Source organism: Diabrotica undecimpunctata, chromosome 6, assembly GCF_040954645.1.
Source record: "Diabrotica undecimpunctata isolate CICGRU chromosome 6, icDiaUnde3, whole genome shotgun sequence".
In the NCBI taxonomy this organism is placed as follows: domain Eukaryota; kingdom Metazoa; phylum Arthropoda; class Insecta; order Coleoptera; family Chrysomelidae; genus Diabrotica; species Diabrotica undecimpunctata.
In genome coordinates this window covers 131,550,163-131,570,191 of record NC_092808.1, presented here as the reverse complement: position 1 = coordinate 131,570,191, position 20,029 = coordinate 131,550,163, and the positions used below count along the sequence as shown (strand labels likewise).

Genomic DNA, 20,029 nt, shown 5'->3' with positions numbered 1-20,029 from the left:
GACAAAAAATTTGATGGTTGGAAGTGGTTTTATAATGTGCTGGTCATAAAGTACTCAACTTATAACTTGAGAAAAGGCCCTATCTGTTATAAAGCAACACTAGGTACATAAGGAAAATAAAAGATTAAGTTATAAGTTGGTAGGTTGAATGAACTATTGGTCTATATTGAATATATTAGTAAACTGAAATTGTTGTTGGTGGCTCTGTTCAGTTTGAGTAAAGAGGATAAAAATTAAGGTGTTATTTGAGAGAATTGTGATAAACGGATAGACTACGGAAGGCTGAGGTCCCCAGAGAACCGAAGCCAAACCTTGAGGGAATTGTGTGGAGAAGTAAAATAAGAATTTAATAGTCGGGAAGGGGTGGGGGATGACGGGTGATCTGATCTGAATTTGGAAATGACGAAATAGAGGAATGTAAAGTATTTGTTATAGTGGTTAAGAAATGAAATTTGGTTTGAAAAGTAAAGAGTGTGATAAATGGAGAGTAAAGTGTATTGGAAGAAAAGTTATTAGAATTAACTAAGGAGGATGGTAGACTAATAATGAATATGGATTTTTAATTATAGAAGTAAATTGGGAATGTGGGTTAGGAGAATAGTTGGCGATGGAGAGGGAGAAAATCTCGATTGAATGAAACATGGCGATTAACGCAATTTGGGCTTTTTTGTTTTTCTTTAAGAATTTCAAGATCTTCATATAAATCTAATTTGAGGAAATTTTTTTGGGAGATATTGTGGATAAGTGAAACGTCTTCTGGGATATTGAGGGTGTGGTTGTGTTCTTTGAGATGTTGGGAGAAAGTGGAAGTGTTTTCTCTTTTTATGTGCTCTAGAGAGCGTGAAGAAAGAGATCTGCATGTTCTACCTATGTAGGTGGCATTGCAATCTGAACATTTAAGTCTATATACTCCACTCCGGTTCATATAATTGATAGGATCTTTGGAATTAGAAATATGTTGTCCCAGATTGTTGGGTACTTTGAAAGAAACATGGATGTTTTCAACCGAACGTTGGATGAGATTTCGAATATCTCCAGAAAGACTTTCATGATAGAAAGGGAGTGAAACATAGTTGGGTTTGGTGGTAAGGTCTCTGGGGAACGCAGTCTCCCGCAGGGTCTTAAGGCGTTTTTTGTGGATGAATTTGTTAATGATGTTGTGATCATATCCGTTGTTGACTGCTATTTGTCTGAGTATATTTAGTTCTTTTTTGTAGTTTAAATCTGACAGTGGAATGCTTTCTAGACGATGGATGTAACTATGAAAAGCTGCATGTTTATGTGACATGGGATGGTTGGATGAAAATGGAATTACGTGGTCAGTCTGTGTAGGTTTCCTATAGATACTGAAGTCGAAGTGGTCATTTAATCTGGTGATGGTTAGATCAAGAAAATTAATTGACTTGGAAGATTCTAGTTCCATGGTGAACTTGATATTGGGGTGAATTTGGTTGATTTTGGAAAGTAAAAGTTCAGCTGAATTGGAATTACACAGACTGACCACGTAATTCCATTTTCATCCAACCATCCCATGTCACATAAACATGCAGCTTTTCATAGTTACATCCATCGTCTAGAAAGCGTGTTAAAGATGTGAAAACTATGTCGGTATCTGGTCTGACGAAGACTGTGCTACCATACTAGTCGTGTGATCTCTCCAGTACAAGTCTCATACCTCGAATCCTTGGTCTGCGGCTTGCAGTACCTCGATGGGTTTCTTAAGTGAGCGGGACCAAAACGAGATTGCCGTTGACTCCGATTTTCATAAGCCAATTTTGTTTAGCGATGAAGCTCACTTATAGTTGAATGGCTACGTCAACAAACAAAACTGCCCTATTTGGAGTTAAGATAATCTTCAAATGTATATTGAAATTGAAATCCAGAAAAACTGACTGTTTGGTCTGCTTTATGGTCTGGTGGAATCATTGGACCGTACTTCTTTAAAAACGATGCTGGACAGAATGTTATAGGCAATAATGACCGCTATACAACGATGATTATTGCCTTCTTCATTCCCCAATTGAACAACCATGATGTGCAGGAGATGTCGTTTCAATATGACGGGGCAACATGTCACACAGCTCGTGTCATAATTGATGTATTGAAGGAAACATTTGGTAACCGCGTAGTTTCACGTTTAGGATCATGAATTGGCCTCAAAGATCGTGTGATTTAACACTTTTAGACTATTTTTTTGTGGGAATATGTGAAGGTGCTAGTCTACGCAGCCGATAAGCATAAAACAATTGACCACTTCTACGGAGTACAGATTCTTGGTAAATCGATTTTTTTGCGTTTTTATGGGGGTAAAAGTGGTAAACATTTATGCATTTTTTTGGGGTCCCAAAATTAATATTCTCGGCAAAATTCAGCTTGTTCGAATGATTTTTAGAGGGTATTTGTTTGTAAGACATTTATAACGCAAGATATATTGCTCTTAATATTTTAACAATAATATTCAATAAGAAATTGTTAAAACGCTGAATTCAATAATATTTTAAGAAAAATGATGGCGGCATATTTTGATTTTTAGGTTATAAACCAACGTATTTTCTAAAAAAAAACTATGCCTGTAGTAAATATAATCTTCTTATGTGTAATTTGTGATAGAGAAGATTCGATCAAGAATAATAGAATTATTATAGGAGACTTTTTATCCCCAGTATATTTTATAAATATTTTTACCAATTCGTCAAGCCTACCAGTAGTATCAACAATCAGCAATTCCAATAATTAGAACAACATATATTATACAGATCTCAATTAACCTATATAAATCAACATGTAGAACTTGGCAGCCGTGACTGAATGCTGTTACCAGACTTTTTCCGTGCAATAATGTCAATTTAGTGAAGTTTAAATGCAAATTAAATTATGATAAACTCATTACAATAAAATAACATGAAACTGTGTTTACTTTAATTTTTTTAAATATATTTTAATTAGTACTGCAAATCGAACATCGCTGAAAATAGTACTTTGTTGTTAAAGTTTCCTATTATTCTCGTTCCCATTCCCATTTTACTCTTTTTAATTTTCTTTGTGCAGATTTTTGTGACATTTATAATTCGTTCTTTTTTATTCTCAATTTGTGCATTGCTAAAATATAACAAATACTAGACTGTTCAATAAGTTTGACGGTTCGATAATAAAAATATAATTTTATGGTTTTAAATACATTTTATTATTCAGTATTGTCTCCCGGAATATCAATACACTTGTTCCAACGAGATCCAATTCTTCCAACAAGATTCCAATTGTAATCCTAGAACAAATTTTATTTTAAAATCCACGTGTATGTAGATAGATGGTAACTGCGCAATCAAAATTGTAGTTTTAGTTTTTTTTTTACCTATTTGTGATGTCTTTTGTGTTTCTAGTACACATTTTCCATTGATCTGCTAATTATTATTTTATTGTTACTGTTACTATAGATTATTGTTCGTGTTTTTTATTGTTACAATGGTACATAAAACAAGTTTTTACGTAAGTTTTTTTACGTAGTTAAGCAAAACAAATTTTTCAAATAAAATAATGTAGCACCGAGCGAGGTACTTCAAAACATTATGTAAAAAGATTGAGGAAATCTACTTTTCATACGAGATTTATTTGTAACCACTTTGATCTTGGTCTTCCCCTTCTCTTTCTTCCTCCTGGATTCCATTCTATCATTGCGTATGTCACTGCCTCATCTCCTGCTCGCCAAAGGTGATCTAACAATCTAACTCTGCATTACTTTATTTTAGTTACGATGTCTTCCTTAAGTTCTTCCTTAATCTCTGCATTTGTTCTGCTTCTATATTCATTTTGCTCTGTTCTGATTGGTCCTAGTATAGTTCTCATAATATTTCTCTCTGCTATTCTTAAGTCTTCATCTTTTTTAACCATCATCATTGTTTCTCCTGCATATAATAATATTGGCCTAATTATGGTGTTATAAATGTTCATCTTAGTTTTCTTAGTCAGTGTTTTGCTTTTAAGTAATCTTTTGTTTGCAAAATAAGCTTTATTCGCTGCTAATATTTTTTCTTTTATTTCGGACTTCCTTTCTCCAGATTTGCTTATTGTAACTCCTAGTTATTTAAAGTATTCTACTTCTTCAAACTCAGAACTTGCTATTTTGATTTTTTCTTTTATTGGCTTTTTCCCTAATCTTAATATTTTTGCCTTTTCTTGATTTAATGTTAGCCCCATTACCTTCCCTTTCTCTCTTATTTCTTCTAGCATTTCTTTCATTATTTTCCTTTCTTCGCAATAATAACAATATCGTCTGCATATGCAATTATTTGACCACCTCTTGTTCTAAGATTTCCTTTATTTATATTTCGTAGTACATATTCTAATGCTAGAATAAATAGCGTTGTTGATAAGGAACCTCCTTGTTTCATCCCTTTATTTATACTGTATTCCTCTGTCTCCCCTCTTTATGTCTTTATGCTTATTTTTGTAGTTCTCATTGTCATTTCTATTAATTTTCTGAGTTTATGTGAAATTTTTAATTTTTTAAGTGCTATCATTAATCCTTTCCTTTTAATTGAATCAAATGCCTGTTTGAAGTCTATGAATAACATTTCGAATTCTAATTTATATTCGTTTTCTTTTTCCATTATTTGTTTTATTGTGTGTATTGCATCTATTGTAGATGTTCCTTCTGTGAATCCACATTGGTACTGTCATGCTGTCTTCTTTGTGATCTTTGATAACCTCCTTTTTATTATTGATGTCAATATTTTATATGTTGTATTTAGTAACGTTATTCCTCTATAATTTTCACAGATTTGTTGGCCTCCCTTTTTATGTATTGTTATGATCTGCCCTACCTCCCAGTCCACTGGCATTTTCTCTTCTTTCCATATATTTTTCAATAGTGCCAGTATTTTTCCTCTTAGTTCGCTTCCTCCGTATTTTATTAGTTTCATATTAATTTTTGCTTCTCTTATTTTTACTTGAGCATAAAAACAAGATCTTTAAGATGCACCTTACACCAATGGTTTCCCGTCCTATTAGGAATATTCTGATATCCGCACAAGGAAAAAGTGCGCAAACAAAGAGTGCGCTAGTAAGAAAACATAAAAAAATTAATAAAACCTTAGTTAAAAAATAGAAATAAACTATAATAGACAAATCTGCCGTTGCTAACTTCCAGGTCTCTAATATCATACCACTTTGAGTAATTAACAAATGGTAGAAAAATAGATTGGAAGTATGTTGCTCAGGATAGAGATCGATGAGAGGCGTTGGGAGAAGCATATGGCCAAAAATGGACGATAGAATGTTAAGAAGGAGAAGAAAAATATATGGGAACAAAGTACATAACAACACGTTCATATAGTACTCCATCGTAGTCAACTGGTTCCAGGATTTAATTTTAATCGTAAGACATGGGTGACATTAAACAGAAACCACACTGAAAGGTGTCGAGTGCTGACATCCTAGCAAAGTGGGATATGGGGCAAGGTATAGTATCCAGATTGTGACTGCGATCATGAAATACAAACCATACAATACTCTGAATACCCTGTCCAGGCACATCCAGGACCATGGGGTGACTTCTTTGAAACAACCCATCTAGAAATAAACTGGGTACATAGTCTCGCCATCAACGTTTATTAAACAAATTTATTTTATTTGTACTATTTTTATTTTCATTACTATTTAAATCGGTATAAGCCACAATTAAAGGTTAAAGTACGTTTATTGACGTTTCAATTTCCACTTCGGAAATCGTTCTCAAAATACTATTATTTATTATAGCGATGAGAACGATTTCCGAAGTGGAAATTGAAACGTCAATAAACGTACTTTAACCTTTAATTGTGGCTTATTCCCATTTAAATAGTAATTACTTTAACATGCCACAAGAAAATAGCTTCAGAACAATATTTTATTTTCATGTAAAGTTTGTAGTTCATTTAGGACAAGATGCGGGAAAATAGACCAAGGTGGTATTTACGTGTAATGCGTAGCGAAGAGAACTCCGTGGCAAGAACAGATGTGCTAGCTCGATAGATTTAACACAAATCTAGAGACAAATTTAGAGCATTTTCCTTAATTTGTGCCATTCGCTAAATAAATAAATAAAGCGTGAAAATAATTCATTTTTATTATTTCTGGTGAGGTATTTGAAATAGTAGTTTACGTTATAGACCAGAAAGTGGCGTCTTTCAAGTCCTCAAGGAGATTCCCTCTCGTTCGGCTTGCCCTGAAAAACACTAATTTCATGAAAAACACATACTTCATTTCTTTACTGTGATTTACCTTAACCATTAGTTATTCACTATCTTTAGGATTGTAATTATACTTTCCTTATTAATGTATATTTTCTATTGCAGACAAAAATTAACGTCTCCCAAGTGGAACAGATTCAGAGGTATAAGACTTAGATGGAAAGACAAAATACGATTGAATAATGTTATATGGAGGTGTTGGCATCTACAGTGTAAGTATCTATTATATACTCATTTTTGGGAAACATTTTTCATAATTTCATATCGTATTCCAGCGATTTTCTGTTCATTTTGAGTATTTATTTTTTGTATTTGAGCTTGATGGAAATCTTGAACTTGAAAAACTTGAGCTTTGACTTCTGAAAACTCTGCACAGAACAACTGTTTAACGGTCAACGCAAAATGTAGATAATGAATACACAAACAGTGAGACAGGGCCAGAAATAACACGAGATGAAGTAGAACATGCGATTAAATAAATTAGGACTGGGAAAGCTGCACGCCGAGATGAATTCCCAATAGAATTAATTAAACTCATATCATGATAACAACTTAATAAAGCTTGTGGAGCTATTTAACAGCATTTACAAATCAGGTATAATACCGAAATAATTAACAGCAATAATACACATACTGAAAAATCCAAACGAATTGCTATGAAGATAGCAAACCTTCGTAGCGGAGATGGCACATGACGAAAAAGAAGAAATAGAAGTATTGCTAGTTTCAACGGATTTCAACATAAAATTATTTATTTGAGAATAGATCGGAAAATTAACTGTTATTAACTATTTAATTTTGCACACTGTTAATTCACCAACGCGAATATTACACACGAAAGCTAGTCATTAGTAATTAAAATCATTGTTAGTAAAAGTAATTGTTGTAGTAAAAAAAATTACATAAACCATAACCATTTACAAACAATTATTTTTATCAAACGTTTTATCGGCACTGTGTTATATTTTATTTGATATAAACCAATCTCATCGCACGAACATCGTCATTTTAATTACCGATAAGTTTGTTGAAAATATTTTGAGGACAGATATGTAGCGGAAGTGCAACTAATACTATACGATTCTTTTTTACCTTTTGAAATGGACTCATGTTTAAAATTAATTAAGATTTATTATAATTAAATACTTACTATATTGCGATAGTATCATGAGGTTTATTTTCTTTATGTTTCACTAACAGGAGAATTTTGCTGTCATCAGTTAAAGTTGATTTCATGTAATCGAATGAACTATCTTACAATAAAGTCGTCCCAGGAACGCAACTTTAAAATATTGACATTATTTGGCGGTAATAAATACCGTTTGGTGATTTTTCTCTATATAAAATAAAAAATAAAAATAAAAACGTTTATTGCCTTACAAAATATATTTACATGTCAAACTTAAAAATTTTTGCCTTCTTTCTTCGGCGTACCGCTCTTGCACCGCCAGCGTTTGTTGATTCTTCCTCTCGGCTCCTGGATTTTCCTTGGTGGTGTCCTCGTCTGCTTCTGTAGGTACTTGTATCGGCAAACGTACCTACTTCCCTGCACGCCTGGTTTTCTAGACCCTGATCAGGTGGTCGATCAGTCTGTGGGTGGATCTAAATATCCTCTGGATCCTGTTCTTCTCGAGGATATCCCTGGTCTTTCGTAGTCTTCGTGTGGCCTGGTTGAAGAACCACCTGGTTCTGTTCTCGGCCACTTCCCTTAGTGGCGTGTATCCCAATCTGTTCCTAATCGTCGCGTTTGTAACTCTATCCTCCCATGATGCTCCGTCGATGATTCGGTAGCATGATGTCTCAGTTGCTTCTAACTTTTTCCAGTGTGATTCCGCAATGGAGCTCCACACTGGTATTGCATACAGAATCACCGACCTAACATATGCTTGGTAGAGCTGAATTTTATTCGCCTTCGAAAGTGGACTGATCCTAAAAATGAAAGGAAGTATTAGTTTTTTAGCTGCATTAGCTTTTACCTTTGTTTTTTGTGTATGCACCCGGAAGTTGAGTCTTCTGTCGAGGTGGACTCCTAAGTATTTGACCGTCTCTGATTCCTGAATTCTGTTGCCTCCTACTGTGATCTCGTTCCGTGGTGGTCGTTTGTCCTGGCTGAATATGATGAACTGCGTCTTTTCGGCGTTGATCTTGATTTTCCATTTTTCGGTGTAGTCCGTGATTTTTTCCAGGTGGTACTCCATGTCATCTATGATTCTTCCTTCGTCTTTTCCGGATGCATACACTGCTGTGACGTCTGCATACAGGGCTGTAGAAGTCCTTGGATCTGTTGGAAGGTCTGAAACAAAAATGTTATATAATATGGGTGATAAGATGCTGCCCTGAGGCATTCCTTCCTGGATTTCTTGGATCGTCGACATCTTTTGATCAGCTGAAACTTGGAATGTTCTATTGGATAGGTACATGTCGCAGATGTTGATGAGGTAGTGTGGAAGTCTAGCCTTGTCCATCTTGAAGATTAGTGCCTTTCTCCAAACCGTGTCGTATGCTTTCTCTATGTCCAGTATGGCTAATCCTGTCTTCTGTTTCCTGTTGAATTTTATCTTCGTGTCGCTGATAATCCTTGCTAGTTGAAGTTCGCAGTTTCTTCCTTTTCTGAAACCGAACTGGTCTTCTTGGATGATTCTTCTTTTTTCTGTGTGCTTCACCAGTCTCTTGTAGATGATTTTTTCTAAAATTTTTCCCATCGTTTCCAGGAGTGATATGGGCCTGTAGCTTTCCGGTCTTCTTCCATCTTTCCTTGGTTTCAGAAGAGGTATGACCTTGGCGTGTTTCAAGTTGTTCGGAAAATGTCCCTTTTCCAGGCAGTATTTGAAGATATAGTACAGCTGTACTATGATCTTCTTCGGAAGTTCCTTGAGGGTGATGTTGTGGATTCCTTCTTGTCCTGGTGCTCTGCTTCCTTTCAGCTTCCTGATGATTTTCGCAACTTCGCTTGGGCTGGTATGGTCTTCCTCGTCTATTTGGAACTCGTTCCTTCTTCTGATCCTGTTGTATTCTTGTTCGACTTGCCTCCTTGTTCTTGCATCCGACATATCCTGGTTTTGTCTGTGTGTGGCTGCCATCTTCCTTGATATTGCATCTACTTTTCCTTGGGTGTCGTAGTGTGTTCTCTCGTTGTCTATGATTTGTGGCATCTTTTGTTTTTCTCTTCTTCTTGCCTTCAGCATTTTCCAAACATTTCCATGCTTTTCTTCAGCTCTTCTGATGTTGTTGTGCCACTGGTTTTCAGTGAGACCTCTCAGTCTTACTCTTATTTCTTCAGATAGGATGTCTCTGTAATCTTTGAATTCCTGTCTTCTAGTCCTTTGGAATGCTCTTCTGGCGTTGTTTCTGTCCTTGATGATGTCCTGTAGTTCGGTTGGGATGACCAGTCCTCTGTTGTTCGTCATGGATTTTGGAATGTTGGCTTCCATGGCACGTTGAATTCTTCTTGTGATTTCTTCGATTTTTTCCTCTACTTCTTCTGTTGATTGGAACTCTCTCTTCATTTTCATTTGGTTTAGCTGTCTTCTGTAGTTAGGCCAGTTAGCATCTTTCCATCTCCATCTTTCTACTGGTTCTATCCTTGGCAAGTCGACTCTCGATGTCATCCTTCCTATTACTGGTTTGTGGTCCGAACTGCATTCGAAGTAGGCTCTGACGTCTTCTATTATTACATCTTTGGTGATGAAAAGATCCAGTGTTGAGTTGTTGTGTCCTCTTATTGGGCTGATCCTTGTTGGTTCGTCTGGAGCGAATAACATCCTATCTCTGTCTTCACAGTATCTTAGTAGGGTTGTTCCTGGTGCTGTGTCCGTCATACATCCCCATGCTGTGTGTTTGGCGTTGAAGTCTCCTGCTACGACTACGGTTGGTGCTGAGTTGAGTAAGGCATCTAATTCTTCTATGGCTAGATCTTCTGACTGCTTCCTGTAAATTGAAAAGATATTAGCTATACCTACTTTAATTCCAACACTTTCGAATTGGTGTGTTTCCATCAAAACTTGGTTCCATTCTATGTTGTTTTTAACATAGATGGCTACTCCTCTGTCGTTTGGTTCGTCTCTTCTTCCGAATCCATCGTAGTTTGTAATCCTTGATTTTTCTCTGGCTATTTTGAAAACTGTGTTATTCTCCATTTTACCTTTATTCCATTTCATTCAATCCAATAAAACATTCTCTAAACTAAGTATTTGGTGAGCCGAAGGACAAATTGTTTGATTTCAACTCAGATACAATACTCCAGTCGTCAGAGACGAAAATGTCACTGAAACCCTAAAAATCGTACGAACAAGCGAGAATGTTAATTTTGGGACCCCAAAAAAGATGCAAAAAAAGTTTACCACTTTTTCCCCGGAGCTTCCTCCTAAAACCTCCCAGTAGAAGGGTAAAAACACAAAAAAATTGATTTACCAAGAATCTGTCAACTGTAGAAAAAATATTTTAAATTAAAAATGTAGCTGATATAATTTCAAACAAAAATGTTTATTCACTTATTGTGTAGAGTGAACAGTTTTCTCAGAAACAACGCTTAAAGCAATCGGTGATTTGAATGTAAGTTACACGCCCGAAATCAATTTTCAATAAAATTTGTAGATCGACGGTAAAAATTCGATATCTTCTACACAAAAAGTATTAATTAATAGTTTTGTTTAAAATTATGTCAGCTACATTTTTTATTTGAAATATTTTTTTCTGCGGCATACAGATTCTTGCGTTTTTATCCCACTATGAGTTGGGTTTAGGAGAAAAGCCGAGGGTAAAAGTGGTAAACTTTTTTGAATCTTTTTGGAGTCTCAAAATTGATATTCTCGAAAAATTGAACTTGTTCGTGTGATTTTTAGGGGTCAAATTTGACGACTGGATTACAATCTCTAGTGTATAGTCTATATCAAATATCCTGTATATAAACTTCACTTATTTCTAACTAAGTTAATTTCTCATTGCAGTTATCAAGAAAGAACATACGTTAGTCTGTCAGTTTGCCTCCCCTTTAGATGTAGATACGCACAATAAACCTGAGGTAAGATTTACTTTTATTTAGTAAAGGCATTCAGAGGAACGAAATCAAAGGAGACAAATTCTTACTATTACTAATTATTCCTTAGTATTAATATACAGGGTGTTTCAAAAAGGTATGTCATAAATTCAATCACGCATTCCGGAGACAAAAATAAATTGACTGAATCCAACTTACCTTAGTACAAAAGTGTACACAAAAAAAGTTACAGCCCTTTGAAGTTACAAAATAAAAATGTTTTTTTTAAATCACTAATAAAAATAAATAAAAAAAAAACATCACTAATGTTTGTATTTTGAGAACGATTTCCGAAGTGGAAATTGAAACGTCAATAAACGTACTTTAACCTTTAATTGTGGCTTATTCCCATTTAAATAGTAATTACTTTAAAATGCCACAAGAAACTTGCTTCAGAACAATAATATCTATTAAAAGTTCGAATAAAGTTTTTGACGTGACAACGTCTTAAATTAGGTTGTGGCTCGGAGTCATTTAAGAAAAAGTGTAACGCCGGCTCACGTCTGTTACAGTGAGTCGCCGAACGAGAGAGAGACCCGCCGGACCGGCGAATGCCTTGCGTCTCTCTCCCACTCAAACATGATCGGTCCGCTGCGCGCGGCACTAGAGAATTAGGCGCGTTGAATCGCTAAAGTTGAAAATCGTTGAAAGTATCGTCAGCTGTGTCTGTAGTGAAAATGTGGAGTGCTTAGATTCGTCATTTACAACAACTACAACAATAAAGGTAAATAATTGTACACTAATATTTCATTATCGTAAACTATGATTGATTGATTAATTGTTAGATTGACACAAAAGTTGAGAAACTGAGTTTATAGGTTATGTCATACTATTGACAAATGTTGATAGTGTTAAGTAAATTATTAGTTTAAATCACTCTGCAATCAATCGTAATTCAGTCGATTGAGAAGAAACAGCGCGTATTGCTAGTCAAACATTTAAAATAACAAATTATAACTTCTAACCTGTCAAAACAGGGCGACCAAACAAACGAACTAAACCGACCAATCACCACGCGCGGAGTTAGAATTTAACTGTGTTTAGCAAGAATTTCAAATTCCAATTTTAGTAAATGTTTTAATTTTCAACTTTACCATTTACATTTACAAATTTTAATTAATTTCAAATTTATTTAGCAAAAATTTGAACCTTCGATCTGAATAAGTGTTTTGATTTTCAAATTGATTCTTTAAAATTAAAAATATTAAAATATATATAATCAGAAGTGAACGTCACATAACATTATCTGTACTTATTATTATTTAATATGTAGGCAAATACATGTGACCATACTTGGTAGACACAATTGGAAATAGTAATTTTTTATAACTGAAAAAAATAAATATATAAAATACTGGTAGCAAACAATAACTTCAATGATCGATATCTCCGCAACTAATTGATATATCGAAAAAATTTTCAAATAAATTTTGTAGAAAATAATAAGATCAATAATATAATATAAAATAAATAATATATAAAATAATATATAAAAATATAATATATAAAATATAAATAATATATAAAATACCTAATAAATCGGTAATGCAATTCTTATTTTCATTCAATTCCTTGTTCCTATTGTGCAATTTAATAATATTCATATCAATAAATATTCTACCGAGAAAAAGACGTTGTCACGTAAAATCTTCGCCCGTAAAACCGACTTTACAGGCAACCGATTTTTTTAAAATTTTTCTTAATGAAGAAGATATATAACCCTGTCGTTTTTAACATTTTTCAATAATCGCCTGTATCTCGCTAATGTGGGAAGCTATTAATGATTTGATTGGGCAATCGTTATTTTAACGAAAAAAGAAGTCGTATCATCAACTACTTTTTGCTCCTCTTGTTTTCGGTATATCCTGCAAAACATACCAATTTGGGACATCCTGTACTTTGTTTAATAAAAAAAAATGAGGTTAAGTGGAACATCTTAGTGACTATATTCGGATTATTCGCTTTATACTAATACTAGTAACTTTGCCCGTCTCCAATCCAATCCAATCAATTGTCATCTACAGTCAGTCATTAAATTTTTAAAATAAACTTTTTGCATATAAGCAAGTAAATATAAAGTATGATCTGGTGCACATCTGACCCGAGATCATCATTTTTTACCATAACTTGTATATATATATATATATATATATATATATATATATATATATATATATATATATATATATATATATTAGCGGCACTATTAGTCTAGTTGTTTATTTTGTAATCAGTCAGAGAACTTTTTTCAGGTCAATAAAGCAAATTTACCTTATATGCTTTATAGTTTATATATAAAGCAAATATGTCAATATCATCCATAGTTTCATGTGATATGTCGTATGTCGCTATACGTATATTAATTACGAAGACTATGTGTAGTGTCCTTTTGGTAGTCTCTTTGTTTGTTTTTTCTATCTGAATATATTCGTTATATCCTTCCCTTTTATTTGCTATGTCCCATGTTAGAATTCGATCAGCTGTTTATTTTGTATTCAGCCAGAGGCCTTCTTTAACTCAATAAATCAAAATTGGTTGTATAGTAAATCCATTTGTATTCATAGTACCCTACGATATCTCGTATGTCGCTATACGTTCATTATTAATGAAGATACTGTGTAGTACCCTTTAGTCGCCTTATTTGTTTTTTGTTACTTAAATGTATTCGTTATTTCCTCACCTTTTATTTGCTATGTCGCATGTTAGGATTCCTTCAGTTGTTTAATTTGTATTCAGCCAGAGGCCTTCCTTAGGTCAATAAATCAAAATTAGTTTTTTAGTTAAACTATTTTTATCCATAGTGCCCTATGACATCTCGTATGTCACTTTACTTTCATTAATAATGAAGACACTGTGTGGTGTCCTTTTGGTAGTCGCCTTGTTTGTTTTGTTTTTATCTTAATATATTCGTGATATCCTTTCCTATCATGTAACATATCACGCGCTCCAATCGGACCAATAACAAAGGAGATGTGGGTTAATGAAATTTCATATCTGCTTATTACTTAATTGTTAATATTTTTTTATAATAATGTCACACATGTAAGTTCTTTAAAGTTTGAAAAATCTTAATTTTTTCTTTGAAAATTTTGTTTAATGATTTTAGTAATTTTAAAAATGTGTTAAATATAAAATAGAATTTATTCATCATTTACATTTTCATTATAATTTTGTATTTATGTTTAATTAATTCATTTTGATTATCATTATATTTCATTAAAATGGTTTTAAAAAATAAAAAAAAGTGATATGTATATGTTGTAATTCTGGGAGAGGAAGCATAGCTTTCTTATCGTCTATGCACGGAGCCATGGTTTTAATTTAATGTATCTTATTTTATTCGATTCGATTTTACTTAATTTAATTTACTTAATATTACATAATTTTATTTTATTGTATTATATGTTATGTAGATATAAAAATTCAATTACGTCTTATGAAATCGATATACGTACAAAAACCAGTTAATTAAACGTATCATTTCAAAGACAAAACATGATTGACTCATATGTTGAAATGTCAGTTGGTATTTCAGATTTCTTTCCTAGGTGACGCTAAAATTTTAAATTTAAACTAACATGAAACTTTAAATTATTTTGTATCTTAAAAATATTAATAATATTATTTATTAATTTTATTAATATGTAATTAATATTTTTTGTATTAGTAATTAATCGTTTCAAGAACAAAATATTAATGAAATTTCAGATGTTGCTAGTTCAGATTAAATTCTACCTTAAAAATATTATTAAAATTAATTATTAATTATATTAATATGTAATTAATACAATATTATTAATTAAATGTATTTAGAACAAAATATGATTGAAATGTCAAATGGTGGTAGTTCAGATTTCTTTCCTAGATTGCGCCGTTAGTTTACTGGACAAACGGTGTGACTTGTCATCACAGCCTTTTACATGGGCGCCCATATATCAAAATCCAGGGGGGGGGGCAAGTCAACTCAAATTTTTATTTTGATCCATACAACTTAATAAAAACTAAAATAGCCGATTGCAAAAATGCAAAAATATAAACATGATTTACAAACAGTAAAGAAATACCAGAAAAGTAAAAGTAATCTTAAACAAAAAATTATTAACAACATATTTTATGGTATGACTTTATACATACAAATTTTATTATACAAAATTTTTTATGTAGGAATAAAAAAATCAATTTTAAGCAAGGATGTTAAAAAATGGTAATAAAAAAAGCAGGTACTCTGAGATACGAAATGCAACACAAGCAATAGTGTAGTTTAAATAATATGTAAGTAACATAATATCTGAATTGAAAAATTTCTTTTACTAGGAAATTAAAACAAATATTCAAAACTGTACTACGTTGAAAGGGTTAGGGTAGGGTGTACACCCTTCTACTACCATGCTTAGCCGAAATTGCATAAATAGTCAAATGTGTGCAATCTTCAAATACTTCGCTGGGTGCCAACTTATTTATATTTGACATTAAAAATTTGTACTATGTTGTAAACAATTGATGAAATTTAATTAAAAATTTATTTGTTATAATTTATTATAAAAAAATTAACATTTTTTTTCAGTTAGTATTGTATGTATTATAATTTATTGAAACGAATAATTTCCCAATAGAATCTAAAATGGTAAAATGTTAACCCCAACAAAACGTAAAGAGTAAACTTGATATTGAAGGCTAGTGCTCTGTATCTTGTGAAAATAAAAACTGAAGGTTTCTGGGCTTTTGTCCAAACTCATCTATTACTTTTTTAATAAAATTATTTCGATTGTTTTCTATTTTATTTCTATGAACGCTCATCATACATGTCCATCTAATCTTTGTTCACTTATAGTGGACCTAATCCAAGTTTTAACCCTTCGAAGAGTTGAAAATGATCTTTCAATCGTGCATGTAGTGGGAGGAAGGCACAGAGAAATTTCTATAGCTTGGGCTATAGCTGGGTAAAATAAGCAATGGTCTAGTAGCTCTATCATTGAAATATCTTCTACATCTAAATTGGTTAGATTTTTCCAATAATAGAGCCACAATGATGCCTGTTCTTTTAGATTAGTAATTTTGTATAAATTATTTATGATTTCTATTATTTTGGCGAGGTCTTCTTCAGTTAATTTTATTATGTTTTTGGGATGCAAGTTATACAATAACATACCAGGATTATTGTCTTCTGAAAATCTGACATCAAGAGAACTAATTAAAGAATCTAGGTACGGAATAAATAATGACACTCTAAAAAAGTCTTCAGCGGAATTAACCGCATGGTTTGACCGTTGTGTTTGCTTTCTAGGAGCGATTCGTGGTTTTTCAAGGGTAATACTTAGAGATTCGGCATCATTTGTACTCTTTTCAAAAATTGTTTTAAAAGTTGTTTCCGCTTCTTGTCTGTGCTTTTTTATCATATCAAGAAATAACTGTATATGATTTTGAACTGCCAGCATATCTATTGATTTAGTTTGTAAAATGTTTACTAGGGGTTCTAAGAAAGAAGAATATTTGGAAATCAAATTTAGGGAAATTATAAAAGTCATAAAAATCATGTGCCACATCTGGAATCAGATGTGAGACATGAAAGCTGCTGTGCTCTTGATCTTGTTGAGCAATTAAATTTGTTATCTGCTATTATTGTTTCTAAAACATTTTTGATTTCAATAAAATTTTCTGAAAATATTCGAATAGATTTGTATTTTGATGACCAGCGAGTTTCGGATAACAAAGGCATGTTTGGTGCTAATCGCCGTCTCAAAGTACTATCACGAAAAAAATTGATGACATCTTTAATAATTCCCACACAATTCTGAATTTCTCTAACAGTATTTAAATCATTAACAACCAGATTTAATTTGTGTGAGACACAATGAAAAAATAATGCTTTGGGATGTTTTTCTCTAATTATTTTTTGAACACCACCCTCTTGACCAGCCATAGTCGCGCATCCATCAAATCCCAACCCCACCAATTTTTCCACATTTAAATCAATTTTTAAAAGAAATGTTAAAATTTCAAGTGCTATTGATTTAGCATTTAATAGATAGTTGTTCGACTCCAGATATATCTGCAGTCTCATCGGCAAGCAAGGAAAATGCAATTGTGTTTGGATGGTTTATTTTTTCGATAATTTGCCGTCGAACAATTAAGCCACATATATGTATTAGCTCATTTTGAACTCTATGTGAAGTATATTTTGCTTTGCCACTTGTACTTTTTAAATGATCTATTAGACTAGTGTCACCAGATTCGGCCCTGAAATTAAGAAGTTTTACAAAATTCCCATCGTTAGATTCTTTTCCAAGCAATGCTAAATCGCTCGTTCCACAAAGAACGATTGTTGAAACAATAGAAAACAATTTAGATCGATTTTCTTCAATTTTTAAATGAAATATTACTAATGATAGGGGGGGGGGGCAACTGCCCCCTCTTGCCCCCCCCCCTATGGGCGCCCATGGCCTTTTATATAAATAGATTACGCAAATACACAAGGTTTTTCCATAGACTACCAAGATTTACCACTAACTAATATGAACTGGGTAAACAAAATATGTGTTCTAAAACTGTTGTTTAATAAAGTACTTTTCTGATGTAGTACGCAAAAGCGTGTGTATGTTAAGACGAATGTATTTTTATCATAGAGTGGTTCATTATTGGTTTCTTATTGGTATATAAATAGAAGAAAAACCTACCTAAACTACAATGTCTAACTATAGTGCAATAGAGACTTAATAAATTCACTTAAATGTGTTGAAAATAAATTCTTTATGCTTAGTTAAGAGATAAGTTATCAAATGTTGCAAACATCTTAATATTTTACATGCGTATGAATGTTATGTAAATATAGTTTTTACACAAATAGGACTAGCGGGGATATTCCACAGAGAAATAGATTAATAATAAGAAATAGTAAATAATAATAGATTTTTTGTAATACACTGTTGAGCATAAAATTAGGATCACCCCGTAATTTGAATGTATTTTAGAAATTATTATTCCTTTTTAACTATGTTCAGTTGTAACATAGTTTACTAACGGATTGCTTAACGAAAACAACGTTTTTGTCCTTCAAAGTTTATTGAAATTAATGAAAATGAACAATTTTCTGTGATGTGCTTGAGAATGACGATTTGATGTGCTTTTTGTTGGGACAAAAGAAATCTTAAGAACTTCAGTAGCGAGTATTCCCTCCTCTGACAGTGATAACTGCTTGCAAACGACGAGACATGCTTTGGATCATATTTTGGATCCCATTCTGCGGAAGATTGTTCCATGCACCAATATTTCGCGAAGCTCTCTTCAATTTCTGGGGCCAGCACATGACTCTGTAAACGGCTCTTCATCTCATCCCAAGCATGTTCTATGGGATTGATATCTAGACTGCGAGCAGGCCAAATAAATCGTGTGATTTAAACCTCGTCAAGATACTCAATAACTATCTGAGCAGCGTGGGGCCTTGCATTATCATGCATAAATGTTGCGTCGTCTCCAAGAATAACCATAAACGGTAAAACGTGGTCTTCTAGAACCTGTGTCTGGTACCTATGCGCAGTCGATGTCCCATTCTCGATAAATACTAACTTCGTGCGAGCGTCAAACGATATGCCTCTCCATGCCATAACTGGTCCTCCACCAAATGGAAGTCGCTCGGCAACACATGCTTAAGCGAATCTCTCGCCGGGACGTCACCACACCCTTACAAGTTTGTCTGAATCCATAAGACAAAATCTAGATTCATTGGAAAAAATACACGACTTCAATCCTGTATTGTCCAAGCCAAGTGTTCTCGTGCAAAATTCAATCTGGCAATTTGGTTTTCACGAGAAGGCGGCGGTCCAGTTACTCTAGTTCGAGAAGATAAACTAGCAGCATGAAGTCACCTCCTGACTGCCCATTCTCTTACGTTTACATTTCTCACTTCTTGCAGATGATTTCGAAGGGAAACTGCCGTGACCGTTCAGTTTCTCAAATCACTAGAAAGGACAAAGCAGTCATCTCTAAGTGTTGTAATTCTACCTCGACCTGAACCAGTTTTTCGAGTACGCAGACCGGTCTCTTCGTACCGTCGCCATACTCGTTACACACTCAAGAGACTTACACCAATGTTTCTAGCAGTTTCACGCTGACCGTGGCTATCTTCTAATGCGGCCACAACAGAACTTACGCTCATTGCAATACATTGACAGTGACAAGTTGTCACTGACAACACTACACAAACAGTTTACAATTAACGTTAAAACCATAGAAAGAAAAACTATGCTGATGATGGTTTTTAGGAATTAGGATAAGGGGCCCAAGGTAAACTATTTTACAATCGATAATAGTTAAAAAAGATTAATAATTTCTAAAATAAATTCAATGGGGTGAACCTAATTTTATGCTCGGCAATGTAATTTCTCCAATAATTAAACAAATAATTATTTTTTAAAATTGTCTTGTTAGAAACGGCGTTGTCTTTCATGTTTACATTAGTAAAAAGAATGAAATGAAGAATAAAATATTTTATATGTGCAAACAATAGAAAACGCAGGTATTTATCGAAGGTGTTCACGTCATACGCCGTTATCAACTTCATAATAATAACATAATTTTGTTATAAACATACTTGTTCAAAGTTTAATGTATAGTATCACTTGTTCGAAGAATTAAATGATTTTGCAAACAATTAATAACGACGCATATTCAAGAAAAGCATATGAAAAATAATTAAAGATCGGATTTAAATTTTTTAACAGCGATCATCAAAGAGTTTTATAATGGTACCGCAAAAAATGGCGGAACTGAA

At 33.2% G+C, this 20,029-nt stretch overlaps 1 protein-coding gene across 2 annotated transcripts in view; it reads left to right on the top strand.

The window, feature by feature from the left end:
* Positions 1-20,029, top strand: part of Mondo (MLX interacting protein mondo) — a 120,836-nt gene that overhangs the window by 32,807 nt on the left and 68,000 nt on the right. For both annotated transcript variants that reach the window (XR_011951278.1, XM_072535426.1), the window contains exons 2-3: positions 6,333-6,439; positions 11,174-11,247. Coding sequence is in view for 1 of the 2 variants with exons in the window: in XM_072535426.1 (XP_072391527.1) it covers positions 6,333-6,439; positions 11,174-11,247 (181 nt within the window). In the remaining variant the exon portion in view is untranslated. The remainder of the gene's footprint in view (positions 1-6,332; positions 6,440-11,173; positions 11,248-20,029) is intronic.